The following is a 19458-nucleotide window of genomic DNA, read 5'->3' on the forward strand; positions in this document are numbered from 1 at the left end:
AAATGCGTGTCAAGCGATTTAGTGACCTTGTTACCTTTCCAATGGATACATTGTTTACTCGATAAGCAGATATGGATCCATCAAACATTGCTGTTTTGCGAAAGTTTGAGAAGATGTCGCGTAGGCATTGTTTCCCTTTTCGCGAGTAAAACGAACAACACGCGCCCCGAAACCGAGTTTACAATTTGGTGAAAGGTGTATTTCTTTCACTGTGAACTTGAGACTGCGTGCTTTTGTATGTTTAATTGTCGCAGGGGATACGAAAAAAGGATGTGTTCTTGCTCTGTTTTGCACTTTTACTAACTTGCTAATTTTGTGCGCGATTTTTTGGAATGATGCTTTATTTTTTATGACGAGTATAATCGTGATGATTTAATCAAATTGTCATCCTCTCATGCCATTAGGAATACTAAAGGGATTTCTTTTTCTCATTTTGCAAACCTGATTCTGACAAAAACTGGCAGTATAGAGACTTTAAAAATTGATGCGTTTCTTTTTATGAAGAGTATAGCTAGGTTTGACGGTCATGACCTTGTCCGATCAGTTGTGTCATCCTCTTATTCGATAGAGAATGTAAAAAGGTATATGTATGCCAATTTTGGTGCTTTGTTTAATGATATGAAGTATCCTGCCACGAGTCCCCAGACTAATACACAAAGAGTGGGAACTGTGTCATCAAGTTTGTTTTGAATCCGTGAAAAAAGGAGAGGTTATAGATCGGTCACTGAGTGTTGTTCTGAACCAGACTCGTTCTACACTACTCGTCATAAAAAAGTACACACATACATTTAGCTGTAGATCTTTGTGATGCGGCGAGTTATAGTGATGTTGGAAGACCTGTTTTTCCTAATTGATCTTTTGCGTTCACATAACTTTCCATACCACCAAAGCGCGTTGTTGCTTTTGTACCAAAATTGATCCCAATTGTAATATTCATTTGTGTTAAAGTCTTCAAAATGCTGAATTTTTGCAACTATTATGAAAAGAGTTATTACAGTTTAATCAAACTTTTCTGATACGTTCCAGTACGTCCAAAAAAACTCATCAAAACGACATGATATTTTACACATTCTTTTGCAATTGTATTACAAAACAACAGGGTTTTTACCCACATAGCCCACAAGAAATGACGCGAAAATAGGCCTTTTACGGCTTCTGACGAGGCTGACACCTGTATTCTTCAAAATGGCACAACAACCTTGCTAGGCACAACAGCTGAACCAAATAAATTTGTATGGGTAGAAAATGAGTTGTTCTTCCATGTGAGATCATAAACGGGGTCACTCTTGCTTATTTTGATTTTAGTGTGTGCAAATTTGCTTTTGCGAATTTGATTTTGGGGGGTGTCCTAGGTCTCCGGTACACTGCATAAACACTAATTTATGAAAAAAGAAACTTTTTATTTCGTACGGTAGGGGAATATATTACCTTTCTGGCAACATACTTGGTTTTAATATAACTTGCCGCATCACACAGGTATACAGCTAAATGTATGTGTGTACTTTGTTATGACGAGTAGTGTAGATCGAACATTTCTGTCTGTCTGTCTGTCTGTCTGTCTTTCTGTTTGTCTGTGTGGATGGAAGTTGAAAAGAGCACCTCCACTCCTTGTAAGATTTTACTATGGAAATCCTGCAGAGCGAGCAAACTGGTCAAATAACTTTACACAGTCTAGCTCGAGTCAAAGGGAAACGATTCTGTTGATTTGCAGTGGGTTTATATGTTTAACCTCTATAATTTTAAACAGATTGTTCACACTTCTACTAGAGTCACAGCATCTAATAGACCATATTAATGTTACTGATCACCGTAATATTGTTGAATGTTATGTTCCCGAGCCAATAGTTGCAGCGATCTTTTCCCTATAGATCTGTCTAACGTGGTCAAGAAAAGGTGTAAATAATCCTAAAGTTAGTCACAAGAGAATATACATATACTTTGTAATTCCTCCCTCTCTGATGTTTACAGTTTTACGTACTACTTACTAGATACATGTGTCTATCATTGTGTGTTTGTGTGTTTGTGTGTGTGTGTGTGTGTGTGTGTGTGTGTGTGTGTGTGTGTGTGTGTGTGTGTGTGTGTGTGTGTGTGTGTGTGTGTGTGTCTGCAACATTCTGTGTGTGTGTCTGTCTCACTCTGTAAGTCTGTCTGTCTGTCTTCTTTATTTCGCTGTATATTTGAGTGTGAATTTTTCTCTGTCTCTGCACAGGTGCTTGCGTACTTACTTGTGTGCGTGCGTAGGTTTGCGTGCGAGCAATTGCAAACATGTATGCATTTTTGTGTATGTGTATGTGCATGTGTGTGTATGTCGAGGGTGGGGGTGTTTGTGGGTGTAATGGTGCAGGGGTCATGCGGTTCACTCAGTGTCTTATCGCTGTCACAGATACATGACATGTCGACAATGTACAATGCTCACGTTGACGAAGAACATATTTGAATGTTGAAATTACAATTAATAACAGAGAGGGAGGTATCGGCAACAGAAAATAAGTTAATAAAAAGGACTTTGTCAAAGGGCGAGGTTTTTTTTTTTTAATATTGAAACGCGAGCGAAAACGTTGTCGTTAAGTACAGGGCAAACTTGCTTTGGAGGTCTCAGCCAGACTGTAGTTTGACCCGACCTCATTTACATATTACAAGCACGTGTGAAGAGAAGAGGATAAAGAGAATTGTGCACCAAGTAAACATTCCATTTTTTTTTTTAGCCAAGTAACGGCGGAGTCCGACAAAAACTTAGTTTGGCGGCTGGCCGAGTTTGCATGAGTGTGAGTGTGCGTTTTATTATAACTTCAACAAATTATGAATTAAACAAATTGGATCGAGACACAAATATCATCTGTGTGAAATGTCACATTTTCACTAACATGAAACACACGGATACTAAAGGTAGCGTGAAAAAAGAATGGTTTCCGCTTAATATCATGTTAAATGTTTTGGATAAACCCGGGCATTAAACTACCACAATGGCGATAAAAAGACAACAAACCCATTTAACATAAGGTGAATCATCAGTATTACTGATTAACACTGTCAGCATAAATGACAATGAAGTTCTGTTTTATTAACTGAAATGCAACATATGGGGAAATCGCGCGCGCGCGCGTGTGTGTGCGTGTGCCCGGTTGTGTGTGTGTGTGTACATGTGGATGTGTGTGTGTGTGTCAGTGTGTGCGCGTAACAGTATGTGTCTGTCTGTTGGTGTGTCTGTATGTCACCATGTATGTGTGTGTGCCTTTGTTAGTGTCTGTGAGAGAGAGAGGCAGTGTATGTGTATGTGTGTAGCGTGTGTGTGTGTGTGTGTGTGCGAATGCGCGCGACAGTATTTGTCTGTTGGCTTTGTCTGTATGTATGCGTGTACACGTTTGTTAGTGTGTGTGAGAGAGAGAGAGAGAGAGAGAGAGAGAGAGAGAGAGAGAGAGAGAGAGAGAGTTTGTGTGTGTGCGGTGTGTCTGCATGCATGTGTCTGTGCGTTTGTGCGTGCGTGCGAGTGTCTGCGCTATCGCTATCGCTTGCGTGCGTGTATGTATTCGAGCTTCTGCGTATGAGCAATGGAGATATTTACTCACTCACAGACACATCAACAGCGTCATACCGCACACACACACACACACACACACACACACACACACACACACACACACACACACACACGCGCGAGCTCTCAGTCCTATACGCACTCTCCGTCTCACTATTGTACAGTGGTACCTGGGATGACCGGACACCCTTGGGACCATCCTAAGTGTCCGGAAATTGCAGGTGGCCATTTACGAGAAGTGTATGGCAAATCTAGAATTAGCCCATGGTGAGTTTTGTCGTCACACTGAATGAATCACTAATACGCGTTCTTTATTAAGTGAGTGACGTCGGGCTCATTCTGGGGAATAGCCAGAGTTATTTAGGTCAAGATAAGACACAATTGGTCGTCGTCCTGGAACTTTGGCGTAACTCAATTCTTGGCAATGTTGATGTTTTTGTGTTGCAGACTAAGTAAATCATTCTCAATGAGAAATAATCTCTAAAATATGATCGACAATACATGATTTAACATTCTTTTATCTTTCTATCCATACTAGGTACAATTATAAAGACTATTTGTGACCCTCCACCACGGAATGAGTCGCATGTCACCTTTGCATGATTTTCATATTTTTACATTTTCCTATCCAGAGATAAAAATCGTTTAAGAAAAGAGCGAAAATTGTTTGAGTTATAAGCCTGTGACTAAGGTGACCCTCACACTGTTACCACACACTCCCCGGACTTATGTTAAGCCTAGCGCAGAACCGCGCGAGGTGACATGCGACTCATTTCGTGGTGGAGGGTCACATTTCATAATACAAAAAATAATCAGTTTTGGCCTTCTGCGCAAAAGCTGTATAAAATGAGTTACGCCAAAATTCCACGACGACGTCGAAACGGACAATAGAAGATGTCCTTACTTGGTAGGTGTTCTCTCATCGAAGGTACCACTGTACTAATCACACAACGCACAAAACAGAACCAAGACTGCAGACTGTCAAAGGAACACGTTTATTTGTCTCTGACGAATCTCTTTACAAGTGGCTAGGAAAAAGCAGGCAAGAGGCACATCAGACACCAAATTAAAGGGACGACAATAGACGCCAAAGGCTTCGACTCAATGCAGCTACAGTAATTATCATAATAATAATCATCAGTATCACGGCAACACAGTATTCGCTCTGTCAGCTAATTTCTGCTAAAAAGAAGAAAAAATAGTAGTGAATTTAGAGACAGAGAAAAGAAAATCCAAACTGCACAAAAAACGGGCGACGTAAAAGGGTGACGAACCTGGCAAAACTTCAGTGTAAACCAATCACCAGTCATGTGACAAAAAGCGCTCGGCTAAAACACTTTGTAAGCAAGGTGACGATTGGACAAAAAGCGTGTGAACCTGGTCATTGCTTTGCATAACACCTGTCGATCTTGCGACAGAGCATCTTTGGTAAATCAGCAAGGAAAGCGTCGATTGGTGGATTTAGGGCTAATTAACATTATATGCTAAACAAAATCACGTGATGTACAAATGATCATCAGGTCAACGAAAACTCTCTAAAAAAACTGCTTTCGCTTGTCTATTGTTTCAGTCCTGTCAAAAATACGCCCCGTGTCTTCAAGATGTGTACAAGAACAATTCAACAACATCCATCTGACTCAACAGTATTCTGCACAATAGTAATATGCTTATCGAATACCAAGGCCCGCTCGTTCAAATACCCGCTGCATTGACAATGCCGTTCAAAATGCCAACATTAGCATTGTGAGTTCTCGGTTGCTTCAAGCTACAAAATGCCAACATTAGCATTGTGAGTTCTCGGTTGCTTCAAGCTACAAAATGCACCCTAGGCTGGAATGTCCCCCCACATTTCCAACCAGGGTGATGAACTTTGAGTCTTGACCTCGAACTCATGTACACGCATGCCTTATTTGCAATAATTGTGTTTTCAGCGTGAACTTACTTGGCGTTGCCGGCACTGTTTCAGTACATTCAAACGGAAATATCTTGAACCTTTATTGTACATATGCATCACGACACATTCAATATTCCCTCGTTTCGAAACAACGATCGAATCCCGCAGTTACAGAGTATATGTTGTATTGAAGGATCACAGAGGCTACAGACAACGACTACTCTAAATAATTAGTTGAAATAACAAAAGTCATCAAGATATAAACACTCAAATAAATACATTTAGACACGTTGTGTACATTGTGGAAGTGTAGAAAATAAATTATCTGTACAAGAAACTGTTACGGGTGAGTGGTGCATTTAAGCTGTCCAATCGTTTCAAAAAAGAACGCAACCTAATCCATTTTCACACAAGAAAAATTCATAGGCTAGTATAAACAAAAAAGTTTGTGAAAAACCACCGCTTACACGACAGGTGATCAAAAAAAGCGCCGAATATTTGCTCTCTGGTAAGAGTCCCGGTCATAATCTATACAAGAATGTAGGTAAAAACACACGCACAACAGACTGACTAAACGGTAGAACACCATGCTACAACTAAAGCTCCGTGAAACTACAAACCAGAAAACAGAACCAGAAGAAAAAAACCAGAATATACCAATCACAGAAAGTGAGACAGTCTTGAAAACAATGACTTGAACAAGAAGTTAGATAGTGACGAGGAAAGAGGGGGTGAAATGGCAAGGATCATACTGTGGCATCTAAACGAAAACAATCTCACACCAAGTCAAGCGCTCACCTTACATCTTACATACAAACCAGTACTGAACTCTACTACAGAGAAAAAGGCTTGTTTCTCTTCCAGTTTATTCAGAAAAAAAGAACCATCTCCAAATGAGATTCAGCAGACAAATGACACTCCCGTGAGGAAGGCTACAAAAGGGAAGCATTTATTTACAAGAGCGCTGAAGGCAGAAACCTAAACATTCACTTGTCTTTCTAGACGGGTTGGCTAGGTTTCGCTACCTGCAAGGGGTCTGTCTCTCAATGAGATGAAGTCACCACCAAACACAATCAAAATTGAAAATACTTTACTTGCTGACTCTCTAAAACGACTCTGATTCTAAAAGTTCCAAGAGAAATATGTTCATTTTTATTTTCTTCACAAAAATAACCAGCAGAGTTAACAAGAACTTTGAAAACACACAACTGTGCAGCAAAGATCATATTAACACACAAAAAAGTAGTTCAAGACGTCACGCAGTGGTAGCAGCGACGCCTGGCGGTGAAGAGAAGAAAAGACGACCAAGAGAGCTGGAGAGAGAGAGAATTTAAAAGTACGAGGGTAGCGTTGAAAAGTTGTTGCCCCTTGACTACTAGAGTTGGACTGACTTCTGCCTCGGACAGTATTCACACGAAAGGGTCATCATCAGCTTGAAGGAGAAAGAGATGGAGAGGGAGGAGGACAGACCGGGGCTCAACTCTCTCCTGCGGCTTTCTCGCCCTCACCCTCACCCTCTCCGTGCTTCAGCGCCTCGCGCCAGTCGGGCTGCTTCGTCTGAAAAATACACATGAGACAAGTATAAGTACACGTAGGAATCTATTTTTGCCAAACACCGTATGTACCCCAGTTCCAACCTACACATCACATTTCAGCTCAATCACAGGAATCGCGGTTAACATTTTCCCAATTAATACTCAAAATTAAAAGTATAAGTTTATCCTTTTTTATCATATGACATTACATAACACATACGTTTTCTTGTTTGTCTTTTTGCAAATTTTCATTTTAACAAGTGTGTGCGTTAGAAATGGTTGCCGTGACCAGTTCCTATGGCACCCAGGATTCGTATTAGTAATGAAATACTAAGTGGCCTAACACTTTCACTGTTACAAATCATTAAAGTATGCATGAATGCGTGCGTGCGCGTGTCTGTGTGTGCCTATGTGTTTGCGTGTTTGTGTGTGTGTGAGTTATCTCATTGAAAGCATATCTCTTACTGTCTCCTCCTCGTCCTTGAGGGCGAACTTGTTCTGGCCGGTGGATTTCAGGTTGCCTCGGAAATCTCTGGATTCTTTTGTTTGCAGCTTGTTCAGTCTGAAGATGAAAATAATAACACCATGTATAACATTATTTGCTTTATGTATTTCTTGTCCTGGTAAAACTACACACAGAGCTCTGCAAAATACGATGTCTGTTTGCCTTTAAAGAATAAAAGGCTGTCAATATTTCATTTTTGTGAAAACGTTCAGCGTTTCTTTACGATTATACATCAAATACAAAACAAATTCAAAGATGACACATCTATTCCGGACATTCAGATATTTTGTGCATGAGTACAGCTAAAGAAAATGTTGTCTTTTTCATTTCTCTCCTTCACTCTACCAGTAGATGTTGATTGTGACATGTTAGTGGTTATATGGTCTATGTAAAAGCCAGTCATGAATTGTTTTTTCACTGTAAAAAAACACACACAAAAACAATGTCTGATTGCCTTTTAAGGAAAAAAAGGCTGTAAATATCTCATTTTTGATAAATTAACGTTCAGCATTTCTTTACGATAATAGACTCAAAGATTCCACATTTTACTGTCCTTATAAAAACAAGGAGAATTGCCATTTAATACATCAAATATATATATATAAAAAAATATTCTTATGGTCTATTCAAAAGCCAGTCATGAATTGCTTCATTCGCTGTACTTACTTGCTCTCTGTTTTGTTAACCTTTCTCAGAACAGGTTTGATGCTGAAACATCGGCAAAATGTATAATTAAACAAATGAATTAATAAATGAAAGAATACATACATGCATGAATAAACTAACAAATAAGTCAGTAAATAATAGCAGACATCGGCAAAATGAATAAATAAACAAATGAACAAATAAATGAAAGAATACATAAATGCACGAATAAACTAACAAATAAGTCAGTATATAATAGCAGACATCGGCAAAATGAATAAATAAACAAATGAACAAATAAATGAAAGAATACATAAATGCATGAATAAACAAACAAATAAGTCAGTACTTCAATCAATCAATCAATATGAGGCTTATATCGCGCGTATTCCGTGGGTACAGTTCTAAGCGCAGGGATTTTTTTTATTTTTTTTATTTTTATTTTTATGCAATTTATATCGCGCACATATTCAAGGCGCAGGGATTTATTTATGCCGTGTGAGATGGAATTTTTGTACACAATACATCACGCATTCACATCGGCCAGCAGATTGCAGCCATTTCGGCGCATATCCTACTTTTCACGGCCTATTATTCCAAGTCACACGGGTATTTTGGTGGACATTTTTATCTATGCCTATACAATTTTGCCAGGAAAGACCCTTTTGTCAATCGTGGGATCTTTAACGTGCACACCCCAATGTAGTGTACACGAAGGGACCTCGGTTTTTCGTCTCATCCCAAAGACTAGCACTTGAACCCACCACCTAGGTTAGGAAAGGGGGGAGAAAATTGCTAACGCCCTGACACAGGGTCGAACTCGCAACCTCTCGCTTCCGAGCGCAAGTGCGTTACCACTCGGCCACCCAGGACATAATAGCAGATATCGGCAAAATGAATAATTAAACAAATGAACAAATAAATGAAAGAATATATAAATGCATGAATAAACAAACAAATAAGTTAATAAATAATAACAGACATTGGCAAAATGAATAATTAATCAAATGAACAAATAAATGAAAGAATATATAAATGCATGAATAAACAAACAAATAAGTTAATAAATAATAACAGACATTGGCAAAATGAATAATTAAACAAATTAATGAACAAATAAATAAAAAAGAATACATAAATGTATGAATAAACAAACAAATAAGTTAGTGAATAATAAGAGCCGTACGAAAGAACTAAACGAATCAATCAATGAGGGCCATACTCCTCGTTATTAGGCACAACAAAATAGTCTGTTTACGGTAACATAAGCAACAACAAAAATAGGGTCAGTAGGTCGGAAATTTTTTTCTTTTTTTTCCCCCAAAAAACATATTTTTAAGTTATTTTGCAAAAAAAAAGACGGTTTTTTTGTTGTTGTTTTTTTCCCCAAATGCCAAAAACATGCCTAGGGTCGCGCGAAAAAATAGGGTCGGTCGGGATACCGTAAACAGACTTTTTTTGGGGGGGGCCTTAACAATCACAACACAATATTGTGATATTGTATGAATGGGGTTCTTTTCATGATAAATAGAAGGGTAATTGTGTTGGTTTTTTTTAATGGGTCTGAGTGTAGACGGGCTTTAAGTTCCCACAGGTGCATTTAGGGGAATAACGACCTAAAAACGTAGATTTAGTAACTCCAAACTTACAATTTGCCCTTGGTGTCGTTCACTTTTAAGGTGAGTTCGTTGATCTGCACAAGAGCAAAAGAAAAAAATCAATACTTGGAAGAACAAGTACATCATTAAGTAAGTAGTTCGCTAAACTAAATTCAAAGATCAGATCATTTCCAACACCTTCTGGTCGCATTTTGTACAAAGGACAGAGAGAAATAAACTAACTGGCTGGAGAGAGAGAGAGAGAGAGAGAGAGAGAGAGAGAGAGAGAGAGAGAGAGAGAGAGAGAGAGAGAGAGAGAGAGGGGGGGAGAGAGAGAGAGGGAGAGAGAGAGGGAGAGAGAGAGCGAGAGAGAGGGAGAGAGAGACGGAGACAGAGAGAGGGAGAGAGAGGGAGGGAGAGAGAGAGGGGGAGAGAGAGAGGGGGATAGAGAGAGGGAGAGAGAGAGGGAGAGAGAGAGAGAGGGAGAGAGAGAGAGACAGAGAGAGAAGTGAATTGAACTTCATTTTTCGAGGGTGACAGAATAAGCAAACTTATTGTCTACAGACAGACAGACAGACAGACAGACAGACAGACAGACAGACATACAGAAAGAGTCAGAGACAAAAAGACTGACAGACAGAGAAAGACAGACAGTCAGAGACACTGATAAACAGACCTAGACAAAAACAGCCAGAGAGTAAAGCAAAACGGGAGATAGAAGCAGGGCCCGAGAGACGGACGGACACAAGACACAGACGGCAGTCAACAAGCCAGCCAACCGGCCAGCACGTCAGCCAGCCAGTCAGCTAATAGTGTAACACTAATACAGACCTCGAAGTCCTGCTTGCGGATCTTGATCTCCCAGTCGTGGACCTCCTCCTCCAGCTGAGCCACCTTGCCGTGCAACTCTTTCACCAGGTTCTGCAGCTCAGCTACAACACACACACATACATCATTCGTTAGTTGGGTACAGTGATAAGTTGATTGAATATCAGGCACACACAGTACAGGTTCTCTCTTTCTATCTCAGGGACAAGCGCACAGACACGGACGCGCCCACACACGCCCGCACGCGCTCACACACACACAAATACACACACACAAACCCACACACACATACACACACGCACACACACACACACACACATACACACACGCACACACACATTTATGCGTTACCTTGTCCGATGCCGGATACATTGAGGGGAGTGACCCTCTCGTTGATGTACCTCTCCTTCTCCTCGGCCTTGGCCTTGGCCTCATTTCGGAGGTCCTCAGCTGCCTTCTGCATGATCAGTTTCTGCACACACCACACGTGCTCGTTACGCCCTCCGTGAGTTAGTGTCATGTGCGGATAACACAGTGGTGTTATACATTATATGCATCTCTGCTGTGATTGTGGGAGTTCAGGACATATTACGGCGTTGTGCTTTGCAAGACAGGAACGGCGTGTGTTGCGTCAAGCTCGATATTGGCGTGTCTTGCCTGTTCCGTCTCTGTCAAGTCGCCAGTCAACGTTTTCAATGCCATGGACCACTTCATGCAGTTGTTATCATGCCTATGAAGTCACGACAGAAAATTGAGGAAAACCTGCATTCCGTACGAAACTAAGAGCAATCGTCTTGGTTTGGAAGGAGCATGCAGTGGCGATGAAATTAGCGCAGGTGGATCATTAGTTTTTTCATCACACATTAGGGTGGAGATAAGAAGGTACAGTAAAACATGGATCAAATCGATTAGTTGTGTGTCAATACTGGCGTGTTGTTATCTTCTTAAATTTTTCACAGTCAGTCAAACAAAATTGCCATAATCATATAATCCCGAGTGAAGCAATGCTAAGTTAGTCTGTTAGACAAGTACTGGCAAGACAGATCAGTTCACACATTAAGGTTGGGGTTGGAAAGATAGCTTCCTGACCTTCCTGAATAAACCATCACGAACACCGTCACAGATCTGTTTAGGCATTTACATGGGATAAGGGCCTCCCTCCACTTAGACAACAACATAAACATCCTGCATGTCTTTTTCTGGAGCAGAATTGGACTTTGTGATGAACTAATTTCGCAGAATAATGTTGTTGTTGGTTAGGAAATCAGTTCATCAACATATCATAACCCTGCACAGAATGCAGCCACGTACGCTTTTGAATGTTGGCATTTGTCAATGTGGAAGGATATTCTTATTCAATGTAAAAGCCTGGTTAAGATCTGATGTGGTGAACATGATCGTGTTCGCGGGACGGATGAAATGTTTCAGCGTGAGGGGGAGGAAGGAGGGAGTTACCTTCATGCAAACCGTTGTGGAGGGACTCTGGCCATGCTTCCAGGCTTTCACAGATGTCCATCAGCATGCGTTCTTCTAGAACGACCTCAAAGCCTTCCTCCAGGAATCACGCTAGCACCTGGTTCACTACCTCATGCTGGTAACAAACACACACACACACAGACATGTCATGCACGTGATCACCAAACATACGTTTTTCTGGACGGAGAAGTAGATGAGCGATGTGACAAACGAAGAAAAGAGCTCATGCGAAGATGGAGTGTGAGAAACAGATTGAGGTTTACTATCATAACTGGCGATGGGTCGAGAGTGAGCGGAAAGGAAGGGGTGGTGGGATAGAGACACTTAGGTAGGAGCAAAGAAGAACTGTGTGTGAGTGTGTGTGTGTCTGTGTGTGTGTGTGTGTGTGTCTGTGTGTGTGTGTGTGTGTGTGTGTCTGTCTGTATGTCTGTCTATCTGTGTATGTGTGCGTGTCCATGTGTGTGTGTGTGTGTGTGTGTGTGTGTGTGTGTGTGTGTGTGTGTATGTGTGCCTGTGTCAGTGCATGCATGCAAGTCTGAGTGAGTGTTCGTCTGCACGGCTGTGTTGCTGACTATGTGTTTTGGGCTCTTTCCCCAGGTAGTGCCTCCCTACGTAACATGTGATGTTTATGAGTCTGACACTTGCTGTTTTCTTTCATTAACGTAAGTATGTCTGATTGCCTGGGTGAATGCGGCAAGCACATACATAGCTCTGAAACCCAACACCCGTGGGGAATACGCAAAGAAATGCACTGTTGCAAAGTCTTCCAAGAAATCGGGTTAATAAAGGAGACGGACAGACACGGGCAAACGTCCAGAGCGAAGCAGAGAAATATTCAGACAGACAGACAGACAGAGAGACAGACAGACTGGCTGACAGACTGACAGACAGAGAATAAACAGAAAGAGAGACAGACAGAGACTAGACAGACAGCAAGCGACAGAGAAAGACAGAGAGACAAGCAGACAAGCAGCAATACAGACAAATAGGTACTGGTGCAGAGACAGATACGCAAACAGTTTCACAGACAGTCTGCATGGGCACGTGCGTATCAATGCTTCTCACTGTATGCGTACTATCTGCGTGCTTGAGACACTGAGTCGCAGAGACAGTACACCACATGCCAAGAGGTAGAGGGAAGCTACTATGCTACCCTATAGCAATCCTTCACCCTAAATCCCCCTAACACCAGCACCCCCATCACCTCCGCTACCCCTTTTTTGAGCGTTTGCTAGGCAGCACTTTGTGTCTACAGGTAGTTTAGTCCTGTATGCAAAGCATTGTTCTCCAACAAGCTGCTACATTACACTATTGTTGGCAAAATTACTTGCACGTGCTGTGGCCTTGCTGGTTATAGTGACACCTACAGAGAGAGAGAGAGGGGGGGGGTAGAGAGACAGACAGACAGACAGACAGACAGACAGACAGACAGACAGACAGACAGACAGACAGAAAGCAGGCAGACAGAGACAGAGAAAGACAGAGAGCGGGACAGAGGGAGACAGAGAGACCGACAGACAGAGGATAACGCGACAGACAGAGGATAACGCGTGTGTGTGCGAGTGAATGTGTGTTTGTGTGTGTGTGTGTGTGTGTGTGTGTGTGTGTGTGTGTGTGTGTGTGTGTGTGTGTGTGTGTGTGTGTCTGTCTGTCTGTCTGTCTGTACATGACTATGACCATTAAAGAGAGAGACAAAAAATTGACAAAGAATTGGCATGAAAAGCCTACAGGGAATGATGAGATGAAACAAAATAGATTTTATCAAGGCTTGTTAGATAAGAAACAAAAACCGAACAAACAAAACTGCATTGCAAAGAAGAATAAAGGTAACGTCACGATGATCAAAACATTTACACTAACCAGATCGTCACACACTACCGAGCAGACTCGGTTCTATCAGTAGACACGTGCAACCCTTCTTTATTCTAATTAAGATCAAGGACGAACATTCATTAAGGCACACAAAAAATGACCCTCTGAGTGCCAAGAAAATGTTCTAAATTTAACTCCTCTCGCTAATTTCCCCCCCAAACATGCCGACAGTTACAAAGTGCAGGTGTCCTGGGTGAGTTTACCTGGAGTTTACACGAAAGCACGCTTTGTTTGGAAGCCAGAATGATCCAAGAGGGATCACTATTTATAAACAAGACCGCTGTTCGTAAAGACAAGCCGAAATAAACTTCCTTGACATTCAGCCTTTCACATTTCACAATGCCGTGAACCTTGCACAGACCTGGAATAAACATTAAACAGAGTTAAAACTCCAAAGTAACCGCCAGAGAATTGTCTCTACTGAGGAAGGGAACTCCATAGTTAGCAGACGCAAAGGCGATCTTCAAAGCTATAGCTTTCCCATTTTTGTCTCATTACCCATTACCGTTAAACGTCGCAAAACTGAAAATTAACGTTTACATAGTTAAGGGCCGAAATAACCGTCCATGAAATTAGATAATTACTCTACTGAGGAAACAAACTCTCATGTTTTACAGACGCAAATGCGAGTTTCAAACCTGTAGCTTTAAATTTTTTCTTCTTTAGAAATCCAAATCTGTTCAGCATCAGTTTGTGCCTGTCCTGTATTCTGTTCGTCTACTTTAAGATAGCACATCACATCCAGTGAACGTTTTGTTTCTTCAATGATGATGTTCCGCTAATTGACTGTTCTTGTTTTGTGTGGGTTTTTCTTGCAGAAGCTTCGCACATTCCAAGAAAACACATATTTCCGGATTCGCTGATTTGGCAGCAAAGTCTCTTGTTCGGAAGAAACGGGTTCAGAACGTTTCTAGAGTAATCTGCACTTTAGTCGTTTTGAAGGCAAAGACACGCAGGCAGTTTTGTTTGTTCGTTAACTTTTTGTGGTTTCCCTTGATGACTTAAACAGCCGAACAGTGGAAGGGTGGTTGAAAGGGGGGGTTGTTGTATTTTTTCAGGGGATGGTGAGGGGGGAAATATTGCGCAATAGGAACAGAGTGAGTGATTTATATCACTCTTGCACCAGAAACAAAGTCAGTGCTGGCGTGCGCAGTAACACCGTTACCAAGCTTGACAACTGACAAGTCTGTCTGTCTCCTCGCTACATGCTCTCTGTGTGTGCAGGTTATGTGGTATGCTGTTGTTTTACAACAGCATAATACATATCTAGAAGTGACTGTTTCTTGTATTTGTCAAGTTGTCTTCTTCTCAAAGTCGTTGCAAGTTCGAGGCAATGTCAAGGACGACACTCTGCAGCCATGAACCTTCGTGGGAGATAGCAGCGAGAATGGGAATAATACCGGTTGACCTTCGCAACAGATTATTATATCCATGAAACATGGCACAGAGCACAAGCCTGTGCACAATAACCTCACAGTATGGAGAAAATAAGATCAAAGGAAACGATGAACAAAACAAAGTAATGAACGCAAAACACGACATGATCAGTTTAGCTCGAAAGGTAAGAAAAGAAACGACTTCAGTGGACAGTATGACGCATAATAATTCAAATGCATCGAAAATAATCAGACATATTGGTCATGGTCATATAACATAAAACGAACAAAAACAAGTAGAACAAGAAAAAGAAGAAGAAGAAGAAGAAGAAGAAAGCAAGTCATGCAGGAGTATGTCAACTGAATTTCAGACAGCATGGCACACACAAGATGAGTTTAAATAATAAATGCAAGACAGGAAAGCAAACAATACACATTACAAATACGTCCTCTAAACAGCATGTCACGTCAAAGAAAAGTAACGTAGATAACCACCACCAACAACAAAATCTTCAAAACTACGTCACTTCAAAAGTCATGTCACGTCATCAAAGAACAAAACATCAGTACAGACGCTGACATGTGTAAGGTAATGACAGCAAGACAGACACGGAGATGAAACGATTGGATCACGTCGAGTCATGTAACGTGAACAAAGTGTCACACAGCAGTGACTGACGAAGCTCAAAGCACAAACATTGACTACGAAACAAAGCAACACACACAAATAAATAATTGTAATAATTAACTTGCACATGATCGTAAAAGTGTAAACATCAAAAACAGCTGACAGAAGCCAGTTAAGCACATCGCGTCACATACTTGACGCCTTGAACACTGCTACAACCTCAACGTCAACCGAAGTAGCAAACACACACACACACACACACACACACACACACACACACACACGGACCACAAAACATAGTAGTCACGGAGTTTCCTCCCTTACCTTCAGAAGCTTCTTCTTCTCAGGCGACAGGCCACCAAGACCCTTCCTCTTCTTCTTCTTCTTCTTTTCCTCTTCCTCCTTCCGTCGTTCGTCCTGTAACATCAATCAGAAATCCCCCCTGCAGGTGTCAAAAGCAGCAGATCAATAATTACCACACCTGTACAGGTAACAACAGGTAACAGGTAAGCAAAATGCAGCCGGGCAGAGCCGCCGGGTACAGAGATTCGAGTTTGGAGAAGATGAAGAGGGGGGTTCGGGGGAGTTGTGGTGTGTACCTGTTGTTTCCAGCGTGCTGAGTTTCGCTTCCACAATCACACGCTTGGGGGAGCCAAGAAACCTGTAAAGGGGAAGGAAAGGGGGTGGGGGGGTGGGCGGGGGAGGGGGTGCTCGTGAAAAGATGGGTAAGAGTGACGCCGAGTCGTACGTGTGTTGTACATTGGAACGTAAAATCAGTATTGTGTGTTGCATACACACGCGCGCATACCTACGTATCCAGCCGAAAAGCCGGCGGCGCGAGCGTGCAAGCGAACGCCTGTTACTCTGGCTTTTGCCAACTGTGCAAGAATAATCAAGAAAAAAAAGGGTTCTGGCTCACTCTGTTCTGAAAGTAAAACTACCTCCAACAACATCCCAGCATCATGTCCCCCACCCCCACCCCCACCAACACTACCCGCCAATAACTGGATAGTGTGCGACCCCCCAATCACAAGCCCCTTTGCGACTTATACTAGATGCCGTTTCCACACTTTTTATTTATTTTTTTCATTTTACCAGATTCCGACTTCTACTTTGCCGTTGACGTGCAAGCTCAACCGCCTCCTCACACTTTCCTCGCCTCCCTGTCTGAAACCCCTCATCCCAACATTAACTCCGATCTGATGCGGCGTCAACCACTTTTCCAGGCTTAGCATGGCAACGGTTCAGGTAAACCGGCCAAAGGCGAAAAAGTTCCCCAAGAAGATTGCACGTAGCCTACACTAAAAATCAGGTGCTTTTCCAGCGAACATAAAGCATCCTCTAAACGAGCCTGCACCTACAGCCTTCAATGGGGCGTACTTTATTTTCCATCAGGATTGAATAAAGGACACTAATTTCTGGAGAGCGCTGATTCGTTAGAGTACTGATTCGTTAGAGCTCTTACTCTTTCTAGCACTGATTCGTTATGCCGTTATGCCGTTGATTACGGTTATAACACTAATTGGTTATGGCACTGATTCGTAAAAACACTTATGTCGTTATAAGCGCTGATTCGTTAGAGCCTTTTAAAATGAATCCAGTTATTGACAAAGATAGGTTTAGAGGCCTGTGGGAACGAAAAGCACTATCGACTAGTTTCGATATGGCATCATTCTTCGTCCACTCTCCTATAGAATTCCAAGCACAAATGTGTTTCTCCCTGAGATATGCGACAAGAACAAATGGATCTGCTGGGGAGCTTCTGACATCCGATTTACCTTCGCACTACACCAGAAAGCACACCCACTCTTCGCACTAAAAGGAGAACTAAGAACAGGGGATGTGGGCAAAACTGAGGGAAACAAATATATTATATATGTCTTTCCACGACTCCCACCCCCCCAAAAAAGTTGAGAAAAAACAAATCCTCAGGTAACGGCAGTTCCAGTCCGGAGGTAGATTGGGTTTCATATTGCTGGCTATATTCCGCCAAGTGCACAGGAGCTGTAAAACACCCATTAGTCTTCTGTGTGCATGAGAACAGGTTTGTGAGCTGCGCTGGTAGACAGAACGAGTGCAAAAAGCTCTTCTCAAAGAATCAAAGAACCTTGCTTTTGGTCTCGAAAACGTCTTTTTATATTTAGTCAAGTTTTGACTAAATATTTTAACATCGAGGGGGAATCGAAACGAGGGTCGTGGTGTATGTGCGTGTGTGCGTGTGTGCGTGTGTGTGTGTGTGTGTGTGTGTGTGTGTAGAGCGATTCAGACTAAACTACTGGACCGATCTTTATGAAATTTGACATGAGAGTTCCTGGGTATGAAATCCCCGAACATTTTTTTCATTTTTTTGATAAATGTCTTTGATGACGTCATATCCGGCTTTTCGTGAAAGTTGAGGCGGCACTGTCACGCCCTCATTTTTTAACCAAATTGGTTCAAATTTTGGTCAAGTAATCTTCGACGAAGCCCGGACTTTGGTATTGCATTTCAGCGTGGTGGCTTAAAAATTAATTAATGACTTTGGTCATTAAAAATCGGAAAATTGTAAAAAAATAAAAAATTTATAAAACGATCCAAATTTACGTTTATCTTATTCTCCATCATTTGCTGATTCCAAAAACATATAAATATGTTATATTCGGATTAAAAACAAGCTCTGAAAATTAAATATATAAAAATTATTATCAAAATTAAATTGTCCAAATCAATTTAAAAACACTTTCATCTTATTCCTTGTCGGTTCCTGATTCCAAAAACATATAGATATGATATGTTTGGATTAAAAACACGCTCAGAAAGTTAAAACAAAGAGAGGTTACTATTCCTGTTAGTGTACATATGCGTGCGCGAGTGTAGTATGCTTCGTATGGTATTTTTATCTGTTGTCTTATTATTTGTTTTGTCTTTTAATGTGCACCACACTGAAATTTCTCTGTATGAGATAATAAAGTATTCGTATTCGTATTCGTATTCGTAGGTACAGAAAAGCGTGCTATCCTTCTTAGCGCAACTACTACCCCGCTCTTCTTGTCAATTTCACTGCCTTTGCCATGAGCGGTGGCCTGACGATGCTACGAGTAAAATGGCATTGCGTTCAGTTTCATTCTGTGAGTTCGACAGCTACTTGACTAAATATTGTATTTTCGCCTTACGCGACTTGTTTTTTCTTGTTCAAGAGCTTTAGATTTAATGCGCCGAGGCCGTTTACGGGTGTGTTTTTCCCCCTATCCGTTTTCTTTTCTTTTTTATTGCCCGGTGGGGGTTGGCGACCTTGACATGTATTGAGTGCCTGGCGTTACTGGCTGTTACTGACCTTAGCATGTGTGAGGTGACCGACAGTTGCTGCCATTTCTTGGTGGTGTTGCTGATTGGAACGGACGCGAGTAACCTCGACAGGTACAGAGTGATTAATGTTCACTGGCATACCGGAGTGTTGCTGGTGCTGCTGACCGTGACAGACACCCAGTGAGGTACAATATCCTGCCATTACGGTGGGTTATTGGCGTTACAGGCCTTAGACAGACACTTAGCAAGAGCTAGAGTGATAGATCCTGCCATTACGGTGG

At 41.6% G+C, this 19458-nt stretch overlaps 1 protein-coding gene and 1 long non-coding RNA gene across 19 annotated transcripts in view; one reads left to right on the forward strand and one right to left on the reverse strand.

Annotated features, from left to right (window-relative positions):
- The window catches only part of LOC138971193 (uncharacterized), a 666631-nt gene that overhangs the window by 611338 nt on the left and 35835 nt on the right, over window positions 1-19458 (forward strand). The window lies entirely within an intron of this gene.
- LOC138971189 (troponin I-like) overlaps window positions 4515-19458 on the reverse strand; it is a 106066-nt gene continuing 91122 nt past the window's right edge. For all 18 annotated transcript variants that reach the window (XM_070343847.1, XM_070343845.1, XM_070343846.1 and 15 more), the window contains 7 exons: window positions 16217-16309; window positions 10892-11012; window positions 10544-10644; window positions 9764-9807; window positions 8136-8177; window positions 7430-7526; window positions 4515-6986 (listed from right to left, as the gene is read on the reverse strand). In XM_070343847.1, the coding sequence (XP_070199948.1) occupies window positions 6906-6986; window positions 7430-7526; window positions 8136-8177; window positions 9764-9807; window positions 10544-10644; window positions 10892-11012; window positions 16217-16309 (579 nt within the window). In that variant the 3' untranslated portion in view covers window positions 4515-6905. The remainder of the gene's footprint in view (window positions 6987-7429; window positions 7527-8135; window positions 8178-9763; window positions 9808-10543; window positions 10645-10891; window positions 11013-16216; window positions 16310-19458) is intronic.

Source organism: Littorina saxatilis, linkage group LG7 (genome assembly GCF_037325665.1).
Source record: "Littorina saxatilis isolate snail1 linkage group LG7, US_GU_Lsax_2.0, whole genome shotgun sequence".
Classification (NCBI taxonomy): domain Eukaryota; kingdom Metazoa; phylum Mollusca; class Gastropoda; order Littorinimorpha; family Littorinidae; genus Littorina; species Littorina saxatilis.